Source organism: Tachyglossus aculeatus, chromosome 1 (genome assembly GCF_015852505.1).
Source record: "Tachyglossus aculeatus isolate mTacAcu1 chromosome 1, mTacAcu1.pri, whole genome shotgun sequence".
Lineage (NCBI taxonomy): Eukaryota > Metazoa > Chordata > Mammalia > Monotremata > Tachyglossidae > Tachyglossus > Tachyglossus aculeatus.
In genome coordinates this window covers 48,721,962-48,746,453 of record NC_052066.1, presented here as the reverse complement: position 1 = coordinate 48,746,453, position 24,492 = coordinate 48,721,962, and the positions used below count along the sequence as shown (strand labels likewise).

The 24,492-nt window shown below is 43.2% G+C and overlaps 1 protein-coding gene across 1 annotated transcript in view; it reads right to left on the bottom strand.

The window, feature by feature from the left end:
• Positions 1–1,202: 1,202 nt before the first annotated feature.
• LAMP3 (lysosomal associated membrane protein 3) overlaps positions 1,203–24,492 on the bottom strand; it is a 51,032-nt gene continuing 27,742 nt past the window's right edge. The window contains exons 5-7 of the mRNA XM_038744807.1: positions 21,469–21,639; positions 14,516–14,676; positions 1,203–1,220 (exon numbers count right to left, since the gene is read on the bottom strand). Coding sequence (XP_038600735.1) covers positions 14,537–14,676; positions 21,469–21,639 — 311 coding nt within the window. The 3' untranslated portion in view covers positions 1,203–1,220; positions 14,516–14,536. The remainder of the gene's footprint in view (positions 1,221–14,515; positions 14,677–21,468; positions 21,640–24,492) is intronic.

Genomic DNA, 24,492 nt, shown 5'->3' with positions numbered 1-24,492 from the left:
CTGCAGATACAACTCAAGCACTAGTCTTGTTGGTGGGAAGACATACCTTTCTCCTCAACCTCTTTTTTTTTGATGATATTAGTTAAGCACTTACTAAGCACTGGAGTAGAAACTGAGCCCATTGTTGGGTAGAGATTGTCTCTATTTGTTGCTGAATTATACTTTCCAATCGTTTAGTATAGTGCTCTGCAGACAGTAAGCACTCGGTAAATATGAATGAATGAATGAATACAAGTCGATTAGGTTTGATACGGTCCCTGTCCCACATAGGGCTCACAGTCTTAATCTCCATTTTACAGTTGAGGGAACAGGTACAGAGAAGTTAAGTGACTTGCCCAAGGTTACACATAGAAAACTGGAGGAGTCAGGATTCACACCCAAGTCTTTCTGACTTGCAGGAGGCCAAGCTGCCTCTCAACTGGTGTCTGAGCAGTGCTCAGCGGGGATGACTATGAGAAAGAAAATGTACACGACCGTATTTTCTTGGGCGCGTTGTGAAAGTGATTCTCAGCTGTGAGTGACACACATACTCAGGGATACAATTTCACTATCAGTAATGTCGTCTTTGAACCGAAGCACAATTCTAGAGGGAACAGCTCCTAATGACATTTTTAAGTTAAACATGCTGGACTTTGACAAAAAAGACCCCAAAACTATGAACTACTGTGAGCATTAGCACTAACGTGCTTGGTAATTAAATCGTTAATGATTGGAATTCTATTGACTTTGCTCCAATCTACTTTTAGGGTTTCCCCATGTAGACATTGACTCATGGTCCATAGTGTGGTCAGATGTGGAATAAATTTCACTACTCTGGATGTGGTTGGTTGTAAGGATAATTAATATATAAGTAGCACACACATTTTAACAAAGCAAAAGGGAATCACCTCCAAAAGCTGTCCTCCTGTACTGAACATTAGCTGCAAGGAAATAAGCAAAATGCTTGCATTTTCCAAAAGAGATATAGGCCATGGAGATTTTCACTTTAAGGCCTTGCTTTAAAAGAAGCTTTCCACATGCTGGAAACGCTTCAGCAATTAATTCTCCCAACACCATTCTTTTTATTCCACGAATTTACCATACCACCTAGATTCTCTGGTATCCAGATGATTTACGTTTCAGGCGGATTCCATAAAAAATCAAACCCAAAATGCTGATGGCAACCACGATCAAGCCAATCAGAGGGATTACGATATTGTAGTCACGTGAGCACTCGTCCACTAAAAGAAAAAAAATAGAAAAATATTCAGTATAGTAACTTATTTAATGAAGAAAGTTAGCAGCATGGCCTAATGGAAAGAGCGTGGATCTGGGAATCAGAGGACCTTTCTCCTTCTAGACTGTAAGCTCATTGTTGTCAGGGAACATGTCTACCAACTCTAGATTGTAAGCTTGTTGTGGGCAGGGAATGTGCCTACTGTTGTATTGTTCTCTCCCAAGTGCTTAGTATTGTGCTCTGCACCCAGTAAGTGCTCAGTAAATGCGATTGAATGAATGAACTATGTTATCTTGCCCTCTCCCAAGTGCTTAGTATAGCCCTGCACACAATAAGCGTTCAATAAATGCTGTAGATTGATTGATGGACTGATTGACCTGGGTTCTAATCCCAGTTTTGCCACGTACGTGCTTTGTGACCTTGGACAAGTCACTTAACTGCTCTGTGCCTTGGTGCCCTGATTTGCAAAATGGGGATTCAAAACCCATTCTCCCTCATACGTAGACCGCGAGCTTCATTGGGACCTGGTGATCTTTTATCTACCCCCAACAGTGCTTGACACATAATAAACACATAATACACAAAATAATACACATAATAAATACCACAATCTTCTAGACTATGAGGCCGCTGTTGGGTACGAACCGTCTCTATATGTTACCAACTTGTACTTCCCAAGTGGTTAGTACAGTGCTCTGCACACAGTAAGTGCTCAATAAATATGATTGAATGAATGAATGAATGAATCATTATGTTAATAATAACAATAATTGTGGTATTTGTTAAGCTCTTACTATGTGCCAAACACTGTACTAAGCACTGGGGTGGATACAAGCAGGTTGGACACAGTCCCTGTCCCACATAGGGCTCACACTCTCAGTCCTCATTTTACAGATGAGGTAACTGAGGCCCAGAGAACCGAAGTGACTTGCCTAAGGTCACGCAGCAGACATGTGGAGGAGCTAGGATTAGAACTCATGACCTTCTGACTTCCGGGTCCGTGCTCTATCCACTAAGCCATGCTGCTTCTCAACTGAATCCTTTGTGCAAGAGCATCCTTTGTGGAGAAGCAGCGTGGCTCACTGGAAAGAGCCCAGGCTTTGGAGTCAGAGTTCATGGGTTTAAATCCCAGCTCCCACCAATTGTCAGCTGTGTGACTTTGGGCAAGTCATTTAACTTCTCTGTGCCTCAGTTACCTCATCTGTAAAATGGGGGTTAAGACTGTGAGCCCCCCGTGACACAACCTGATCACCTTGTAACCTCCCCAGCACTTAGAACAGTGCTTTGCACATAGTTAGCACTTAATAAATGCCATTATTATTATTATTGTAAGGAATGCCATTTCAGTCAGGCCACTGGCCCATCCAGGGTGAGTACTGCTTCCAAAATCAGGGTAAAAACGCACTTGGACAGCTGAGGGTTTCTCTCCTTAATATTACTACTACTACTAATAATAATTATGATACTTGTTAAGCACTTACTATGTGCACTGTTCTAAGCACTGGGGTAGTTACAAGTTAATCAGATTGGGCACAGTCCCCGTCCCACAAGGGGCTGACACACTTATCCCCATTTTTCAGATGAGGTAACTGAGGCACAGAGAAGTGAAGTGACTTGTCCAAGGCCACACAGCAGACATGCGGTGGAGCTGGGATTAGAACCCAGGTCCTTCTGACTCCCCCGGCCTGTGCTCTGACTAGGGCTGGATCCCCTAATGTCCACCACCTTCCTTTCTAATCATCAGCCTGTCTCCCATGGGTCCATGTAAACTCCTGGATCCTTACAAATCAACTGCCCCATGAATTATTCCAAACCCTTTTTGAGCCTATTGATATTTTCTGCCTGTTAGACTTCCCGGGGACACATGCATAATGACAATAACAACAACAACAACAATAATACTAAAAATAATAATAACTGTGGTATTTGTTAAGTGCTTACTACGTGCCAAGCACGGTTCTAAATGCTGGGATGTATATGCCCTCGTCCCCCTCTCCATCCCCCTCATCTTACCTCCTTCCCTTCCCCACAGCACCTATATATATGTGTATATGTTTGTACATATTTATTACTCTATTTATTTATTTATTTATTTTACTTGTACATATCTATTCTATTTATTTTATTTTGTTAGTATGGTTTTGTTCTCTCCCCCTTTTAGACTGTGAGCCCACTGTTGGGTAGGGACTGTCTCTATATGTTGCCAACTTGTACTTCCCAAGCGCTTAGTACAGTGCTCTGCACACAGTAAGCGCTCAATAAATACGACATTGATTGATTGATTGATGAGCAAATCAAGGTTGACATAGGCCCTGACTCACATGGGGTTCCCAGTCTTAATCCCCATTTTACAGATGAGGTAACTGAGGCACAGGGAAGTGAAGTGACTTGTCCAAAGTCACATATCTGACAAGTGGTGGAGCCGAGATTAGAACCCAGTTCCTTCTGACTTTCAGGCCCGTGCTCTTTCCACTGGGTGACCATCAAGAGATGACTTGCTTTACAAAGAGAAATAATTTCAGGATCAGACCAGCTTGCAAGTTCTACAAGATCTGTAGTCCATGCTCTAAGAATATTGGTGAAGTTACTTCTAACACTTTCAAAACCTCAGGCCACCAAGAACTCCTTGCTTAAACAAAAAGTGTTAGATAACCTCCCTTCACTTTCAAGAAAGCTAAAGGGATGATGGTAATTATAGGGGAGAATACTAATACTAAGGAAAGAGAATTCTGGAGTCATCATTTGAGGGAAAGAGGTCCTCCCCATCCCCCTCCCACCCTACCTCCTTCCCCTCCCCACAGCACTTGTATATATTTGTACAGATTTATGACTCGATTTATTTTACTTTTACATATTCACTATTCTATTTATTTTGTTAATGATGTGCATATAGCTACAATTCTATTTGTTCTGATGATTTTGACACCTGTCTACTTATTTTTTGTTATTGTCTGTCTCCCCCTTCTAGACCGTGAGCCCGTTGTTAGGTAGGGACCGTCTCTATGTGTTGCCGAATTGTACTTCCCAATCACTTAATACGGTGCTCTGCACACACTAAGCGCTCAATAAGTATGATTGAGTGAATGAATGAATCCGATGAGTCTTGCTGCCCAAGAGCTCCACTGCACCAGAATCTGGGCCTCCCCTAACTCTAATCTTTGCACTAAAACATTCTCAGCAACCTCTCAAAGGGTTCTGATCTCCAAGTTGAGAATTAGATTAGACATAAATAGGTCTGGATTGGCTCTGAAATCATTACTGGGCCATTCAAAAGTGGCCAGGAGAAAAGGCAGTCAAATGTATTTACTGAGTGCTTACTGTGTGCAGGGTACTTTACTAAGCACTGGGGAGAGTGCAATACAACAATAAATGGACAATTTTCCTGCCCACAATGAGCTTACAATCTAGAGACGATTGAAGTCTAGAGACAGGCGGGCAGAGAGGACTCCGGCAGAGAAAGAAAAGAGGTTAAAGGAGTGGACATTATTCTACTTTTGTGCCCTGCTCCACTAACTAATTCCAATAATGTCCTTGCTCGCTCCAAATTCCAAGCAAGGAAGGAAGCACTCAGTCAATCAATCAATCAATCGATCAATCAATAGTATTTCCTGAACTTTTGCTGTATACAGAGCATTATACTTCATTCATTCAATCGTATTTATTGAGCGCTTGTGTGCAGAGCACTGTACTATTCATTCATTCAATCATATTTATTGAGCGCTTACTGTGTACAGAGCACTGTACTATTCATTCATTCAATCGTATTTATTGAGCGCTTACTGTGTGCAGAGCACTGTACTATTCATTCATTCAATCGTATTTATTGAGCGCTTACTGTGTGCAGAGCACTGTACTAAGCGCTTGGGAAGTACAAATTGGCAACATATCGAGACGGTCCCTGCCCAACAGCGGGCTGACAGTCTAGAAGGGGGAGACAGACAATAAAACAAAACATATTAACAAAATGAAATAAATAGAATAGTAAATATGTACAAGTAAAATAAATAGAGTAATAAATCTGTACAAACATATATATACAGGTGCTGTGGGGAGGGGAAGGAGGTAGGGCCGGGGGGATGGGGAGGGGGAGAGTAATGGAGGGGCTCAGTCTGGGAAGGCCTCTGCTTTAGCATTTGGAAGAGTACAATGCAATAGAGTTGGTAGATATAATCGCTGCCCTCAAGGAGCCACTTAGTAAGTACTTAACGAATACTTTTATTAGAAGTAGTAGTAAGGCACACACAGTAAATTTAAATACAGGATAGGAAAATGGAAGAGTGTAAGGATATGGACATAACCACTGTGGGGTTGGAGTCCTCTAAACTCTAATCATCTTGTGGGCAGGGAACTCGGTTATGTTGTATGTTATGTTGTTTGCTCCAAAGTTCTTAGTGCAGTGCTCTGCACACAATAAATATGACGGATTGATTGACTGATGGATTGATTGGAGGTGGGGTGAATATCAAAATGCTTAGAGAAGCAGCGTGGCTCAGTGGAAAGAGCTCGGGCTTTGGAGTCAGAGGTCATGGGTTCGAATCCCAGCTCCTCCACGTGTCTGCTGTGTGACCTTGGGCAAGTCACTTAACTTCTCTGCGCCTCAGTTACCTCATCTGTAAAATGGGGATAAAGGCTGTGAGCCCCACGTGGGACAACCTGATCACCTTGCATCCCCCTCAGCGCTTAGAACAGTGCTTTGCACATAGTAAGCACTTAACAAATGCCATCATTATTATTGTTATTATCATTATTAAGGAGTCCAGACCCAAGTGTATAAGCAACAGTGAAGGGAGAGTGGGGGGTGGTTAGTCGGAGGTCCTGGCCTGAAGGAAGATATGGTCAGACAGACAAGACTAAGGCATGATGAGTTGGTTCGCCTTAAACGAGACAAATGTGTGGGCTGGGTTGTAGTGCTTAGAACAGTGCTTGGCACATAGTAAGTGTTTAAAGAATACCATAATTAATAGGTGATTAGCAAGGTTAGGTAGGGAGAACTGATCGAGTCCCTCAAGGTTGGTTTGTGAAGAGTGAGATGTGGATTGAATGGATTTTTATAACAATGATCTGGGAAGCAGGGCGAAGTATGGATTAAAGAAGGGAAAGACGGTAAGTAGGCAGAGAGGTCTATGGAGTTGTCAAGGTGGGCTACAATTAGTGCTTGGATCAGTAAAGTTGAAGAGGAAGAAACTGGTTCTAGAGATGTGGTGGACGTAGAACTGCCAGGTTTGGTGACAGACCTAATAAGCAGGTTGAATGAAAGAGATGAGAGATGGATACTGCTCCAGAAAGATCCTGACAGGCCGTGGACCTCGGGTTTTTTTTCCCAGTATCCCGGTGAGTTAGTCTTGTATTGCATACTTCTTCACACAGAATGATTAGCTTGGAACAGGCTAATGAAAGAAGTCATGAAATAATAATAATAATAATAATAATGATGGCATTTATTAAGCGCTTACTATGTGCAAAGCACTGTTCTAAGCACTGGGGGGGTTACAATGGGATCAAGTTGTCCCACGTGGGGCTCACAGTCTTAATCCCCATTTTTACAGATGAGGTAACTGAGGCTCAGAGAAGTTAAGTGACTTGCCCAAGGTCACACAGCAGACTTGTGGCGGAGCCAGGATTCGAACCCACGACCTCTGAGTCCAAAGTCCGGGCTCTTTCCACTGAGCCACGCTGCTTCTCTGTGAAATCATAATCTTTGGCGAGCTCTAAAAATACGAGGGAGCTGAGCCAGATGGTTTTGAAGTTACTTTCAGCACCGTGATACTATAATCCAATCAATCAAACAAGCGATGGCATCTTTTGAGTGCTTGCCGTGTACAGAGAGCTGTACTAGCTGTGTGTGTGGCTCAGTGGAAAGAGCATGGGCTTTGGAGTCAGAGGTCACGGGTTCAAATCCCACCTCTGACAATTGCCAGCTGTGTGACTTTGGGCAAGTCACTTAACTTCTCTGTGCCTCAGTTACCTCACCTGTAAAATGGGGATTAAAATTGTGAGCCCCATGTGGGAGAACCTGATCACCTTGTAACCTCCCCAGTGCTTAGAACAGTGCTTTGCACATAGTAAGCGCTTAATAAATGCCATCATTATAGAGAAGCAGTGTGGCTCAGTGGAAAGAGCACGGGCTTTGGAGTCAGAGGTCATGGGTTCGAATCTCGACTCTGCCACATGTCTGCTGTGTGATCTTGGGCAAGTCACTTAACTTCTCTGGGCCTCAGTTACCTCATCTGTAAAATGGTGATTAAGACTGTGAGACCCCCGTGGGACAACCTGATCACCCTGTATCCTCCCCAGCGCTTAGAACAGTGCTTTGCACATAGTAAGCGCTTAATAAATGCCAATTATTATTATTATTATTACTAAGCACTTGTGGGAATGAGGCATGTTCCCTGCCCATAACTGTCCAAGGTGTTTGTTCGTGGGAAGACGTGGCTATTCTGTTCTTATTCAAAAACTGAAACTTGTACCGAAGAATGAATGTATAGCCATAGAGAAGCAGCCCAACCTGGTGGAAAGAGTATGGGCCTGGAAGCTAGAGGACTTGGCTTCTCCAGCTCCGCCACTTGCCTGCTGTGTGACCTTGGATAAGTCACTTAAGTTTTCTAGGCCTCACTTTCTTCATCTGTAAAATGGGGATTCAATACCCAATCCCACAGGGGTGGGACAGGGACTGTGTCTGACCTATTTTTTTTTCATTTTTTCATTTCAATCATATTTATTAAGTTCTTACTGAGCGCAGAGCACTGTATTAAGTGCTTGGGAAAGTACAATCCAAAAATAAAGAGTGACAATCCCTGCCCACAACAAGTTCACAGCTCATTTCCTCCAGGAGGCCTTCCCAGACTGAGCCCCCTTTTTCCTCTCCTCCTCCCCATCCCCGCAGCCCTACCTCCTTCCCCTCCCCACAGCACCTGTATATGTTTGTACAGATTTATTACTCTATTTATTTTACTTGTACATATTTACTATTCTATTTATTTTCTTAATGTTGTGCATATAGCTTTATTTCTATTTATTCTGATGACTTGACACCTGTCCACATGTTTCGTTTTGTTGTCTGTCACCCCCTTCTAGACTGTGAACCTGTTGTTGAGTAGGGACCGTCTCTATATGTTGCCAACTTGTACTTCCCAAGCGCTTAGTACAGTGCTCTGCACGCAGTAAGCACTCAATAAATACAATTGAATGAATGAATGAATGCATGTTGGGTAGGGACCATCTCTATATGTTGCCAACTTGTACTTCCCAAGCGCTTAGTATAGTGCTCTGCACACAGTAAGTGCTCAATAAATACGATTGAATGAATGAATGAATGAATGTTGGGTAGGGACCGTCTCTACATGTTGCCAACTTGTACTTCCCAAGCGCTTAGTACAGTGCTCTGCACACAGTAAGCGCTCAATAAATACAATTGAATGAATGAATGGACGGAGTGGGGGAGACAGAACTAATTAACATGTAGGCAACCCAAATGTTTAGAACAATGCTTGACCACACAATAACTGCTTAACAAATGCCATGATAGTCTTCTTATTATTATTACTGCACAGAGGGCCTGGTATTTACAAAACAGAAACTCAAATGGTGTTGATGATGAGTCTATCGGGGGATATAGTGATCTTTCATATTAGGAGACTCCAATGCTGGTGAATTCTACCTATGAGTTTGTGTGTGGCTGAAAAGGCCTCCAGTGGACTCATAGCCCGGGCCCCTTTGTGTAACCAGACTGTATTGGTGTTAACTTGCGTAACTGGAAAGAACCAGAGTCTTCTTATGTTCTGAAAGAGGAACAAGGTTATGGTGATACTGGATGGCTAGGAGAAAAATTGGGGAAACCCTAGATTCATTGTAAATTACCATTGAGACTCTAAGCTCCTGTGGGCAGGGAATGTGTCTGTTTATCATTATATTGTACTCTCCCAAGCGTTTAGTACAGTGCTTTCACACGGTAAGTGTTCAATAAATACGATTGGATGAATGAATGACTGAAATGTGAGACAAAGAGCTGGAACCATGTGAATAGTTTCACATCTAGACTGTTTCACATCTAGACTGTGAGCCCACTGTTGGGTAGGGACCGTCTCTATATGTTGCCAACTTGCACTTCCCAAGCGCTTGGTACAGTGCTCTGCACACCATAAGCGCTCAATAAATGCGATTGAATGAATGAATGAATGAATTTTTTGTGGCTAGTGAAAATGAGGGGACGAGATAGCCCCAAATGGGTGGAGATGACAGTGAATTTGGGGGCTCTATCGCAGGTCAGAGTATTAAGGTCTCACCGTTGGCTGGGATGGCAGCCAAGTACTCCAAAGACCCCCAGCTGCAGAGGTATAAAGTGATAGACTTGTGGCATTCATTCGATCATATTTATTGAGCGCTTACTGCGTGCAGAGCGCTGTCTAAGTGCTTGGTACACTCTCCTCTTCCTTTTTCCCCTCCTCCCCTCTCTGCCTGGCATCTAGAAATCAAATCACCTAAGGTAACCAAGGGCCTACCTGAGGATAAGGGAAAACAACTCCCCACCTCCGGTTTTACCCACTTCCAGCCTGTACTTCACTATGCCGCTCGGATCATTTTCCTAAAACAATCTCCTCACATCTCCTCCCTCAAAAATCTCTAATGAGACCCATTCCTCTCTTGATCAAGCAGGAATTCTTCTTGACTATTGACTTTTAAGGCACCCAATCAACCCTAACTCCCTCTCTGTTTACCCACTCTCACTCCCACTACACCCCAGCTCCCACTTGTCCTCTCAAGCTACCCCATTTACTTGTGCCTGTTCTTGTCTCTCTTGCCTCCAACCTCATACTCCCTTTGTTTCTTCTATCTGGACTCCTCCCCCTTCATCATCATCATCAATCATATTTATTGAGCGCTTACTGTGTGCAGAGCACTGTACTAAGCGCTTGGGAAGTACAAGTTGGCAACAATCATATCCACCAAACTACAGCTCACTCTATCTTCAAAGTCTGAAATCTCATCTCTTCCAGGAGCCTTCATTTCTCAATTTCTTCATTTGTTCATTTTCCTTTTTCATCCGCAGCTAATATATGGAACTAATTTTTTTTATCAATCAGTCAAATTGATTGAGTGCTTACTGTGTGCACAGCACTGTAGTAAACACTTGGGAGAGTATAATACAACAGAGATGGTAGACACATTCCCTGTCCACAGTGACCTGAATTCTGTTTTTAGATACCACACTTTGCTTTTCATTAACCTTGGAAACTGCAGTTATACTTTTCAGCAACATTAAGGAAGGGCTCTTATGCTGGTTTCCTCAAATGTTACAGCTTGAGTTTTTTAGAGACCGCAGCATGGCTCAGTGGAAAGAGCCTGGGATTTGGAGTCAGAGGTCATGGGTTCAAATCCCAGCTCCGCCACGTGTCTGCTGTGTGACCTTGGGCAAGTCACTTGACTTCTCTGAGCCTCAGTTCTCTCAACTGTAAAATGGGAATGAAGACTGTTGTCCCATGTGGGACAACCTGATCACCTTCTATCCCCCCAGCGCTTAGAACAGGGCTTTGAACATAGTAAGCGTTTAACAAATGCCATGATTATTATTATTATTATTATTATTATTATTTAAGGTCTTGCAATTACCCCTTCTTTGGTCCCTACCAAACTTCTTTATCCAGAAGTTTACTCACAGAATAAGACACTCTATGCTGAAATCAGAGTAAGGTCTTGAGAGGTTTTGAGAGAAGCAGTGTGGCTCAGTGGAAAGAGCACGGGCTTGGGAATCAGAGGTCATGGGTTCTAATCCCGGCTCAGCCACTTGTCAGCTGTGTGACTTCAGGCAAGTCACTTAACTTCCTTGAGTCTCAGTTACCTCATCTGTAAAATGGGGATTAAGACTGTAAACCCCACATGGGGCAACCTGATCACCTTGTATCCACCCCAGCACTTAGATCAGTGCTTCGCACGTAGTAAGTGCTTAAAAAAATGCCATCATTATTATTATTATTTTGATGTCTGTCTTCCCGTTTCTAGACTGCGAGCCAGTTGTGGGCAGGGATTGTCTCTCTTTGTTGCTGAATTGTACTTTCCATGCTCTTTGAAAAGTGCTCTGCACACAGTAAGTGCTCAATAAATATGACTGAATGAATGAAAAGATTGAATTTAAGGTAGAAAGAGATTAAACAGTGAATAGAGTGACAAGTGGTGGACCAACAAAGTCTGAGATTCAGAGTACTTTTGGATACAAAACAATTTACATCATCTCCCAGCAAAGTAAGCTCTCTGAGGACAGGTATTATATCTACTGATCCTATTGTACTCTCTCAGACTCTTAATAGTTTACCCTGCACACGGTAAGTGCTCAATAAATAATAATAATAATAATGGTATTTGTTAAGCACTTACTATTCATTCATTCAGTCTGTTCTAAGCGCTGATAATATGGTATTTGTTAAGCACTTTGTGTCAGACACCATACTAACTACTGGGTGGATACAAGCAAATCGGGTTGGACACAGTCCCTGTCCCATGTAGGGCTCACAGCCTCAATTCCCATTTTACAGATGAGGGAACTGAGGCCCAGAGAAGTGAAGTGACTTGCCCAAAGCCTCACAGCAGACAAATGGCAGAAGCTGGATTAGAACCCAAGACCTTCTGACTCTCGGGACCATCCTCTATCCGCTGTGCCATGCTGGCTAATCCCACCGATTGGGGAAAGAACATTAATCCTTCACCAGAACATTAATCCCAGAGAGGTGATTTGCAGACAAATGCAGCTCTGTGTAGGGACTGTCTCTATATGTTGCCAGCTTGTACTTCCCAAGCACTTAGTACAGTGCTCTGCACACAGTAAGCGCTCAATAAATACGATTGATTGATTGATTGATTGGGGGCTGCTCCTCTGCCTCGCACAGCCTCCCGCTTCCACCCAAACCAGACTGGAGGCCTTCCCAGACTGAGCCCCTTCCTTCCTCTTCCCCTCGTCCCCCTCATCTTACCTCCTTCCCTTCCCCACAGCACCTGTATATATGTTTGTACATATTTATTACTCTAATTATTTTACTTGTACATATCTATTATATTTTATTTTGTTAGTATGTTTGGTTTTGTTCTCTGTCTCCCCCTTTTAGACTGTGAGTCCACTGTTGGGTAGGGACTGTCTCTATATGTTGCCAACTTGGACTTCCCAAGCGCTTAGTACAGTGCTCTGCACACAGTAAGCGCTCAATAAATATGATTAATTGATTTTCATTCATTTTTAGCCTTCATTTGAAAGAATCAAATAAGGATCACCAAGTAGGATGGGCTCAGGAAGCTGCCTGTATCATTTCATTCATTCAGTCGTATTTACTGAGCACTTGCTGTGTGCAAAACACTGTACTAAGCACTTGAAAGAGTACAATAAAACAATAAACAGACACATTTCCCCACTTTCCTCCACTTCCCCCCCCACATCTCCCCACTGGCAGGGATCGTGTCTACGAACTCTGAACAGTGCTTTGCACATAGTAAGCACTTAATAAATGCCATAAAAAACCCTCTATTGTATTGTACTCTCCTAATCAATCAATCAATCGTATTTATTGAGCACTTACTGTGTGCAGAGCACTGTACTAAGCGCTTGGGAAGTACAAGTTGTCAACAAAGTACAGTGCTCTGTGCACAATAAGCACTCAATAAATAGCCATCGACTGATTGATTCCTCAGACATCCGCTCATATACGTTGGAACACGCAGCAAACCATGACACAATTTAAAAGACCTGTTTCAGTCAAAGATGTCCTTCTGCTCATAACATTTTCAATGATGGATTATGGAAGAAAGATTGACATCTCTCTACAGAGCTCCATCTCTTTCTGTATTGGTTTGATCTTTTCTCCCTCTCTACCCCTGGTAGTTCCCAATATTTTGAGTTTGTTCAAAAACTGTGTTGTTGAATCACAGACCAAATCTGTCACCCTCCTAAAATTCTACCAGATTATATGCTCGGTTTGAAAATGTTGGCGGCGTAAATCCAGAATGTGTGTTTACTGGTTATTATTAATTATTATGGTATTTGCTAGACTGTGAGCCCGCTGTTGGGTAGGGACCGTCTCTATATGTTGCCAACTTGTCCTTCCCAAGCGCTTAGTACAGTGCTCTGCACACAGTAAGCGCTCAATAAATACGATTGAATGAATGAATGTTAAGTACTTACTATGTGCCAAGCACTGTTCTAAACACTGGGGTAGATGCAAGGTTATTAGGTTGGACACAGTACTTATCCCACATAGGGCTCACTGTCAATCCCCATTTTACAGATGAGAGAACTGAGTCCCAAAGAAGTGAAGTGACTTGCCCAAGATCATATTAGAACCCAGCCCCGTGCTCTACCCACTATGTCAATGCTGATTCCCTCTGCAGCCTGCCTAGCCAAGGCAACCCTTGGAGCCCGGGCTTTGGAGTCAGAGGTCCTGGGTTCAAATCCCAGCCCCACCAACAGTCAGCTGTGTCACTTTGGGCAAGTCACTTCACTCCTCTGGGCCTCAGTTCCCTCATCTGTACAATGGGGGTGAAGACTTTGAGCCCCTCGTGGGACAACTTGATCACCTTGTATCTTCCCCAGCGCATAGAACAGTGCTTTGCACATAGTAAGCGCTTTGAGCCCACTGTTGGGTAGGGACCGGCTCTATATGTTGCCAACTTATACTTCCCAAGTGCTTAGTACAGTGCTCTGCACACAGTAAGCGCTCAATAAATACGATTGAATGAATGAATGAATGAATTTACTATTCTATTTATTTTGTTAATTTGTGCTGTTTTGTTGTCTGTCTCCCCCTTCTAGACTGTGAGCCCGCTAATGGGTGGGGACCGTCTCTACATGTTGCCAACTTGTACTTCCCACGTGCTTAGTACAGTGCTCTGCACACAGTAAGCGCTCAATAAATACTATTGAATGAATGAATGAACCCTTCTTTATGTAAGATTGGCAAGGAAAGGGGGCAGGAACCTTTATTTTGTAATTGCCCCCACCGGCAGGGATAGAGCTTGGTGGGCACCGATGACAGCTACTGGTTCTGTTGTCCCTGTCACCTCAGCGGTCATCATCATCAATCGTATTTATTGAGCACTTACTATGTGCAGAGCACTGTACTAAGCGCTTGGGAAGTACAAATTGGCAACATATAGAGACAGTCCCTACCCAACAGTGGGCTCACAGTCTAAAAGGGGGAGACAGAGAACATCTGGACGTTTTCTAAGGTCCCACCCAATTAAAACTGCCATTTTGGGGAAGGCAAAAAGCGAAAACCATCATCTCTTGCCGAAAGTCCCAAGGCCCTTATACTTGCTACGCACATTTTGAAGAAGGTGGGAACTTTAGATGCGTTCATATCCTCTAGCAGGGCTTTTTCTGGTCACCAGGCAGGTAACAAGCAAAACCACAAACAATCCTGTGATACTCAGGCTCACAGCCACAGGGATTGCTCTCCTGTTCCTGTCACTGAAGCATTCATCTGCTGTAATTGAAGTAAAGTATGAAGTGTTATGCCCAAGAAGCCAAATCCAGAAGAGTCGTTAAAGTAGAAACACATCCACCTGGACTTTACCAGGAGAAGAAAAGCACAGTAAAGGTTTTGGGGGTATTTTTAATGGTATTTGTTAAGTGCTTATGATGTTCATTCATTCATTCAACCGTATTTATTGAGCACTTACTGTGTGCAGAGCACTGTACTAAGCATTTGGGAAGTACATGTGCTAGGGAAGTAGTGGTGTAGATAAAAGCTAATCAGGTTGGACGCAGTCTATGTCCTACATGGGGCTCACATTCTTCATCCCCATTTTACAGGTGAGGTCATCGGGCATAGAAAAGTGAAGTGACCTGTCCAAAGTCATATAGCAGACTTATAACAGAGCCGGGATTAGAACACAGGTCCTTCTGACTCTTTCCACCAGGTCACACCGAAGACTAAAGGTGAAACAACTTCCTCCAGGTCAGCTTGTGGGCATGGACTGTACGTTTAGTTTCTATTATGCTTTCCCAAGTGCTTAATACAGTTTGTTGTTCCCAATAGACACTCAATACACATCTTTACTTCTAGAGGAACCAGGACTGGAAATGATTTATCTGCTTCCCAACTCAGGACTCTTCCACCCTAAAACGACACAGTCCTCTAGACTGTGAGCCCACGGTTGGGTAGGGACCGTCTCTATATGTTGCCAACTTGTACTTCCCAAGCACAAGTTGCACACAGTAAGTGCTCAATAAATACGATTGATTGATTGACTGACAAGTTTTTGACCTTCTTGAATTCATCCATTCCCACATTAATAACAATAATAATAACTGTGGTATTTGTTAAGCATTTATTATGTGCCAAGCACTGTTCTAATTGCTGGGGTGGATTCAGGGTAATCAGGTTGTCCCACGTGAGGCTCACAGTCTTAATCCCCGTTTTACAGATGAGGTAACTGAAGCAAGGAGAAGTTAAGTGACTTGCCCAAGGCCACACAGCAGACAAGTGGAGGAGGTGGGATTAGAACCCACATCTTCTGACTCCCAAACCCAGGCTCTTTCCACTGGGCCATGCTGCCTCTCTGGACTGTCTCTATATGTTGCCAACTTGTACTTCCAAAGCACTTAGTACAGTGCTCTGCACACAGTAAGCGCTCAATAAATACGATTGATTGATTGATTGACTCCCGGCCACATAGGACTCACAGTCTTAATCCCCATTTTAAAGATGAGATAACTGAGTAAAATGACTTGCCCTAGGTTACCCAGCAGACAAGCTGCAGAGCTGGAATCAGAACCCAGGTCCTCCTGCCACTTAGGCCCGTGCTCTATCTGCTAGGCCATGCTGCTTCTTAGTATAGATAAAACTGCTTCTTGTTACCAATAAAACCTCCCATTCACCTTGCGGGGATCACACATTCATTTAATCATATTTATTGAGCGTTTACCGTGTGCAGAGCACTGTACTAAGCACTTACACATGCCAATCACTGTTTGAACTTTTTTTTTCTAATCTTATTTGACAAGTGCTGTCTATGTGCCAAGCTCTGTTCTAAACACTGGGGTAGATACAAGTTAATCAGATTGGCCATAGTCTCTTTCCCACATGGGACTCACAGTCAGAGGAAGGGAAATAATTCCCATTTTATAGATGAGGTAACTGGGGGACAGAGACGTTAAGTCAGTGGCCCAGATTCACACACAGCAGACCAAAGGATTAGAACCCAGGTCCTCTGACTCCTAAATCTGTGCTGTTTCCATTAGGCCACACTGTGCAACTCTGATCCCCCTCAGCACTGAAGGAGATCTTAAAGGTCAGGAGTGAAGGGGTGAGTAGGAGAAGAAAGTAGAGGAAATTGGCTCTATCAATAGCCTCCAGTTTACCAAGGACTTTGCAATTCCCCTGGGAATTCCCCCTTTGGACACTGCACCAACCTAAGGGGTCCCTCTTTAGTAAGAATTATTACTTATTATTATTATGACCAACCTAAGGGGTCCCTCTTCCGTAAGAATTATTACTTATTATTATTATAACCAACCTAAGGGGTCCCTCTTTAGTAAGAATTATCATTTATTATTATTATGTCCAACCTAAGGGGTCCCTCTTTAGTAAGAATTACTGCTTATTATTATTATGACCAACCTAAGGGGTCCTTCTTTAGTAAGAATTATTACTTATTATTATTATGACCAACCTAAGGGGTCCCTCTTTAGTAGGAATTATTACTTATTATTATTATGACCAACCTAAGGGGCCCTCTTTAGTAAGAAATATTACTTATTATCATTATGACCAACCTAAGGGGTCCCTCTTTAGTAAGAATTATTACTTATTATTATTATTATGACCAACCTAAGCGTTCCCTCTTTAGTAAGAATTATTGGGATATTCCACCTGGCAGGATGGGACTCTCCGACAATTACTTCCTGGGCACATTCAGTTTGAGGTTTTGGGTTTTTTTAAAAAAGGGTATTTTTTAAGTGCTTACTATGTGCCAGGCACTGTACTAAATGGTGGCATAGATACAGTCCGTGTCCCACATGAGGCTCACAATCTTAATCTCCATTTTACAGATGAGGTAATTGGAGTACAGAGAAATGAAATAATAATAATAATAATGGCATTTATTAAACACTTACTATGTGCAAAGCACTGTTCTAAGTGCCGGGGAGGTTACAAGGTGATCAGGTTGTCCCACAGAGGAATGAGGGAACTGAGGCCCAGAGAAGTGAAGTGACTTGCTCAAGGTCACACAGCAGGTAAGTGGCGGAGTCGGGATTTGAACCCATGACCTCTGACTCCAAAGCCCGTGCTCTTTCCACTGAGCCACGCTGCTTCTCTAAACTTGCCCAAGGTCACACAGTAGACAAGTGGCCGAGCCAGAATTAGAACCCAGGTTCCTCTGCTCCCAGACTCGTGCTCTATCCATTAGTCCATATTGCCTGGCTACCTAGCATAAAATACAAGTCCAGATTGCTGGTGGTTCTGAGCATACCTTTCCATTCATTTGCTATTTTAAACACAATGATTGATGATTAAATGATTGTGTTTAATAATAACGGTATTTATTAAGTGCTTACTAAGTGCAGAGAACTATTCTAAGCACTGGGGGAGATACAAGGTGATCAGGTTGTCCCACGGGGGGCTCACAGTCAATCCCCATTTTACAGATGAGGTAACTGAGGCCCAGAGAAGTTAAGTGACTTGCCCAAAGTCACACAACTGACAACTCGCGGAGTCAGGATTTGAACCCATGAACTCTGACTCCTAAGCCCATGCTCTTTCCATTGAGCCACACTGCTTCTTTAATCCTTTTCATTCATTCAATCGTATTTATTGAGCGCTTACTGTGTGCAGAACACTGTACTAAGCGCTTGGGAAGTACAAGCTGACAACATTTAGAGAAGATCCCTACCCAACAGCGGGCTCACAGTCTAGAAGGGGGAGACAGAGAACAAAACCAAACATATTAACAAAATAAAATAAATAGAATAAATATGTACAAATAAAATACATAGAATAATAAATACATACAAACATATATACATATATACAGGTGCTTTGGGGAGGGGAAGGAGGTAAGGCGGGGGGATGGGGAGAGGAAGGAGGGGGCTCAGTCTGGGAAGGCCTCCTGGAGGAGGTGAGCTCTCAGTAGTTTTAAATGAAACAATGAAGAAAGTAGAGAAAATGAAGTCAGACTTCCATCATCTCCCTGGAGAGCATTTTGAGATGTGAGGGACTTTTGACTCAGAGAGAAGCTAGAGGGAAACAGAAACCACTGAATAAGAAACACCACCTAAACCAGGAGAAGCAGGGCTCAAGTTCCAAAGCAGTTTTTTGTCTTCAGGAGTAAAGGTGAGCCTAAATACCTAGTCGCACTATACGGCTCCTCATCGCACTGCTATCCCCTGATACTCCCTTTTTACTTTTCCAACAACCTCTCAAAAGGGGTGTCTCCCTACCCCCGGACTACTTATGTACATATCCCTCTCTAGACTGTAAGCTTGTTGTGGGCAGGAAACATGTCAAGTGCTTAGTACAGTGCTCTGCACACAGTAAGTGCTCAATAAATATGATTGAATGAATGAATGTCTACCAACTCTTTTATATTGTACTCTCCCAAGCGCTTAGTACAGCGCTCTGCATAAATATGACTGATATCTTTATACCCCCTCCCCATTTTCCCCAACTGAAATTTATTTTAATATCTCTCTCCCCCTTTAAATTAATTAACCTGTTGTGGGCATGGATTGTCTCTATTGCGGAATTGTACTTTTCAAGGGCTTAGTACAATGCTCTGCACACAGTAAGCATACAATCAATAAAATTGAATGGATGAATGAATAATAATAATAATAATTGTGGTATTTGTTAAGCGCTTATTATATGCCAGGCACTGTAGTAAGCACTGGGGTAGATACAAGGAAATCAGGTTGGATGCAGTCCCTGTCCCACGTGAGGCTCACAGTCTCAATCCCCATTATACAGATAACTGAGGCACAGAGAAGTAAAGTGACTTGCCTATTCACTACGCCATGCTATAAATTGTAAGTTTGTTGTGGGCAGGGATTGTGTCTATCAACTCTATTGTATTGCAATAATAATAATAATAATGGTATTCGTTAAGCACTAACTGTGCTCGGCACTATATTGTACTCTCCTAAGAGTTTAGTACAGTGCTCTGCACATAATAAGCACTCAATAAATAAGCATCGACTGATTGATCCCCAGACATCTGTTCATGCATGCATCTATATTGGAACACAAAGTAATAGTAATAGTAATGATGGCATTTGTTAAGCGCTTACTATGTGCAAAGCACTGTTCTAAGCGCTGGGGGGATACAAGGTGATCAGGTTGTCCCACGTGGGGCTCACAGGCTTAATCCCCATTTTACAGATGAGGGAACTGAGGCACAGAGAAGTGAAGTGACTTGCCCAAGGTCACACAGCAGACAAAGCAAACCATGTCACACGAGCTCCAGTTCTACGTCCCAGCTCTGCTACAGATGCAGTTTATTTCCAACTGTTACAAAACCTGTTCACTTCCTATGACATAGGGCAGATTTTTTTTGCTGCTTTTTGGGGTGGATACAAGATAATCAGGTTGGACACAGTCCAGGTTCCATATCACAGTCTCAATCCCCATTTTACAGATGAGGTAACTGAGGCCCAGAGAAGTTAAGTGACTTGCCCAAGGCCACACAACTGACAAGTGGCAGAGCCAGGATTAGAAGCCAGGTCCTCTGACTCCCAGAACAGTCTCTTTCCACTAGGCCACAGGGCTTCTCAATTGTGAAGATGAATCAGAAAACAGTCATAAAGGGTTTTGAGTTATTAAGAGAAAAGACTCCTAAAGATCGGAATTCTCTGCCCAAAGTGTTGTGCAATTTATCTGAAGTGGGTAGTCTTCCTGGCAGGCGGTGAAGGGGAAGTCTTGGAACTTGAGAGATCTTTTGAGAAGTCACAATAGGTACTTCACAAGCACATTCCCTGAAATATAGTTAGTGGCTAGTCAAGTTCCCCATCTTTAGCGATTAAACCTCCAAGCAGAAGTTGGAGGGCAGCCACTTGGCTTTTAGGTTTTGTTGGTTAGGTATAGGAGCGCGGTGAGAAAAAATGGACTGAACTTTTGATCACTGCTGTTTGGATTCATTCCTGTTTCTCTAATGAGATCTCTGGCCACTGTACTGTCAGTTCTATAATGTGCAGTCCCAAAGAATTAACTCACTTTACATTAAACTCACTTTATAGTACTTTACAGCGCTTATGTTCACACCCATAATTTATGTTAAGTCAGTCTCCCCCTCTAGACTCTAAACTCCTTGTGTATCCAGACATGATGGATTATCGGACATAATCCACACATATCACATATCACACATATCACAGTCTTTTAGACTGTGAGCCCACTGTTGGGTAGGGACTGTCTCTATATGTTGCCAACTTGTACTTCCCAAGCGCTTAGTACAGTGCTCTGCACACAGTAAGCGCTCAATAAATACGATTGATTGATTGATGGGAAGAACACTCTCTAACTCAATAATCTGCCACCTGAAACTTGTAATTAAGCAGGCTGCAGGAGAACTGACTGCACACTTAAGACAATTATTAGCCGGGTTTAATAATTAAAACTCAAGATTGTGCTCATGATAATTCAGTGCTCTGCACCTCATAAGTGCTCTATAGATACCGTTGATTGATTGTTGATGATGGCACTGATTATGCCAACTTGTTATGCCAACATGTTGCCAACTTGTACTTCCCAAGCACTTAGTACAGTGCTGTGCACACAATAAGCGCTCAATAAATTCGATTGATTGATTGATTGATTAAGGTTCTATTATGTGCTAAGCATTGGGATAGCTACGAGATAATTAGACGAGATAGAGTCCATAGGAGAACAGGCATTTTACAGATAATCAAGGGATATCCAAAAATAATTCTTATGTGTGTCTGTGTTATGTGTCCATGTCATGAGCGTCTGCATCAATGTGTCAAGATAGTTGGTAGAGTGTTGGGAAAAAAAGAAAATTTGTGTTTTTCCATGAATGGGTTTGTCACTGCGATTTGAAGAGTGTGGGCTTTCTCTGTACACGTACATGCCTGTAAATCTGGGCAAGAGGGTGGACAGGAGTGAGTGTAGGCCAAGGTTTTTTGTTGAAGGAGCTGTTGATACTGTTTTAAATGAATGCCCCTGTTCCCAAGGGAGCTACTGGGCCTGCTTTAGCGGTAAAACAGAGCTGTCACTGTTTCCAAAATGGAGAGCTTATGAACCCCTGGAGTCAAAGCTTACCGTTCCCAAACTGGTCTCTTGTAATGTCGAATGCTTGGAGTTGGACATTGACTGTTTGCAGCTGCAGGTCATTCCCAAGTTGAACACTCTGGGTGCTGAGGCACTGGAAAGAATGCCCAACCAATGTCTTAAACCACTGAACATCCTTTTTCACTCCATGGTGATCCATTCCTGCAAATTAGAAGACGAGATGTTGAGGTGAATTGCGTTGGATTTTACCCTCACAAGTGTTTAGTACAGTCCTATGCACAGAGTAAGCGCTCAATAAATATCACTGATGTAGATGATGAGGTCTTCTAGACTGTGAACCCACTGTTGGGTAGGGACTGTCTCTATATGTTGCCAACTTGTACTTCCCAAGCGCTTAGTACAGTGCTCTGCACACAGTAAGCGCTCCAATAAATACGATTGTTTGATTGGTAGATAGGAATTCACTATCCCCAAGTTCTAGGTTTTTACCCTCTGCCTAACCTAGACTCTGCAACTTCCTCTAGCCCCAGAATAAATTCATCAGTTGTATTCATTAAGAAGCTACTCAATCAACTGTATTTATTGAGTGCTTACTTTTTTATGGTATTTGTTAAGCCCTTACTATGTGCCAGACACTGTACTAAGCACTAGGGTAGATACAAGATAGCTGGACACGGTCTTAATCCCACTGTTACAGATGAAGAAACTGAGGCCCAGAGAAGTGAAGTGACTTGCCCAAGTTTGCACAGCAGACAAGTGACAGAGCCGGAATCAGAACCCAGGTCCTTCTGACTCTCAGGCCGGTGCTCTATCCACTAGGCCACACAGCTTCTCAGGCTATAGTGTTTACAGTCATTCATTCAATTCATTCATTCATATTTACTGAGCGCTTACTGTGTGCAGAGCACCGTATTAAACACTTGGAAAGTACAGTTCCGCAACAAATACAGACAATCCCTACCCAACAACAGGCTCACCATCTAGAAGGGGGGAGACAGACATCAAAACAAGTAAACAGGCATCAATAACATCAATATAAATAGAATTATAGATATATACACATAATTAATAAAATAAATGGAATAATAAATATGTACATATTCATTCATTCATTCAATCATATTTATTGAGGGCTTACTGTGTACAGAGCACTGTACTTGGGAAGTACAAGTTGGCAACATATAGAGACGGTCCCTACCCAACAACGGGATCACATATATACACAGGTGCTGTGGGGCGGAAAGGAGGGTAGCGCGGAGGGAGAGAGTCAGGCTGATGGGGAGGGGAGGAGGAGCAGAGGAAACTTAGTCTGGGAAGGCCTTCTGGAGCAGGTGAGCTTTCAGTAGGGCTTTGAAGGGGGGAAGAGAGCTAGTTTGGCAAATGTGAGGAGGAAGGGCAATCCAGGCCAGAGGTAGGATGTGGACCAGGGGTCGACGGTGGGACAAGCGAGCATGAGGCCCAGTGAGGAGGTTAGCGGCAGAGGAGCAGAGGGTGCGGGCTGGGCTTGAGAAGGAGAGAAGGGAGGTGAGGTAAGAGGGGGCAAGGTGATGGAGAGCTTTGAAGCCAATAGTGAGGAGTTTTTGCTTCATGCGAAGGTTGATAGGCAACCACTGGAGATTTTTGAGGAGGGGGTGACATGCCCAGAGAGTTTCTGTAGAAAGATAAACTGGGCAGCAGAGTGAAGTATAGACTGAAGCGGGGAGAGACAGGAGGCTGGGAGATCAGAAAGGAGGCTGATACCGTAATCCAGTTGGGATACTGTATTAAGGGCTTGGGAGAATACAATCTAACAGAGTTGGTAAACACATTCCCTCCCTACAAGGAGCTTACAGTCAAAAGAGGGAGATGTGCGCTGAGCAGTGTACTAAATGCTCGGGTAAGCACAGTAGAAGTCAAAGACGTTGCCTCTGATTTCAAGGCACTTATAGTCTTATGGGAGACTGGCAGACACAGGTTATTTATCCACAGTGGGAACAAGAGGAAAGATAAAAATACACCTGGAGTAGCAAAAGTAAGGAAAGGTGGATTGGGGAATAATAATAATAATGATAATAATAGTAATGGTATTTGTTAAATGCTTACCATGTGCCAGGCACTGTACTAAGCACTGACACTGTACTAAGTGCTGATGCTGAATCAAGAAATAGCATATATACCCTAGTGGGGAATCTGTGTGAAGTTTATTGGAAATAATAATTACGGTATTTGTTAAGCGCTTGTTATGTGCCAAATGCTGTTCTAAGCACCAAGGTAGATGCAAGGTAATCAGGTTGTCCCACGTGGGGCTCACAGTCTTAACCCCCATTTTACAGATGAGGTAAATGAGGCACAGAGAAGTTTAGTGGCTTGCCTAAGATCACACAGCAGAAAAGTGGAGGAGGTGGGATTAGAACCCGTGTCCTCTGACTCCCAATCCTGGTCTCTTTCCACGAAGCCACGCTGCTTCCCTAAAAAAAGGGGACCACACAGCATAAGAGTTAGCTCTTTAAAGTTCTCTCTCATTTCAATAGCCACCCTAGGCACCAACTCCTCCGGGTGAATCTCCCCCACAGATTTCTTAGTCGGACTTCCAGCCTTGCTCATCCCAGGTCTTTGCCAAGATTTCAGATTGTAAACCGTCGTGGGACAAGGACCGTGTTTAATTCCCACTTGGGTATTTTCTCCCACCACTTGGCACGGTGCTCTGCACACAGTAAGGGCTTAATAAATACTATTTCCATTACTACTCCCTGAGAATTCCGAGTGAGGGCTGAAAAATCCCAAGATGGGAGTCTTCCTGGGCTATTAGTTCGCTGAAGCCTGTCTCCTTTTGGTCAACGTCCCCTCTGAAATCCCTGCCTCTTAATAATGGTATTTGTTAAGCGCTTACTGTATGCCAAACACTGTTGTAGATACAAGGTTGGATACAGTCCCTGTCCCACAGGGAGCTCACAGTTTTAATCCCCATTTTTCAGATGAGGGAGGGGGCACAGAGAAGTGAAGTGACTTACTCAAGGTCACACATCAGACAAGTGGAAGAGCTGGGATTAGAACCCATGAGCTTTTGACTCCTAG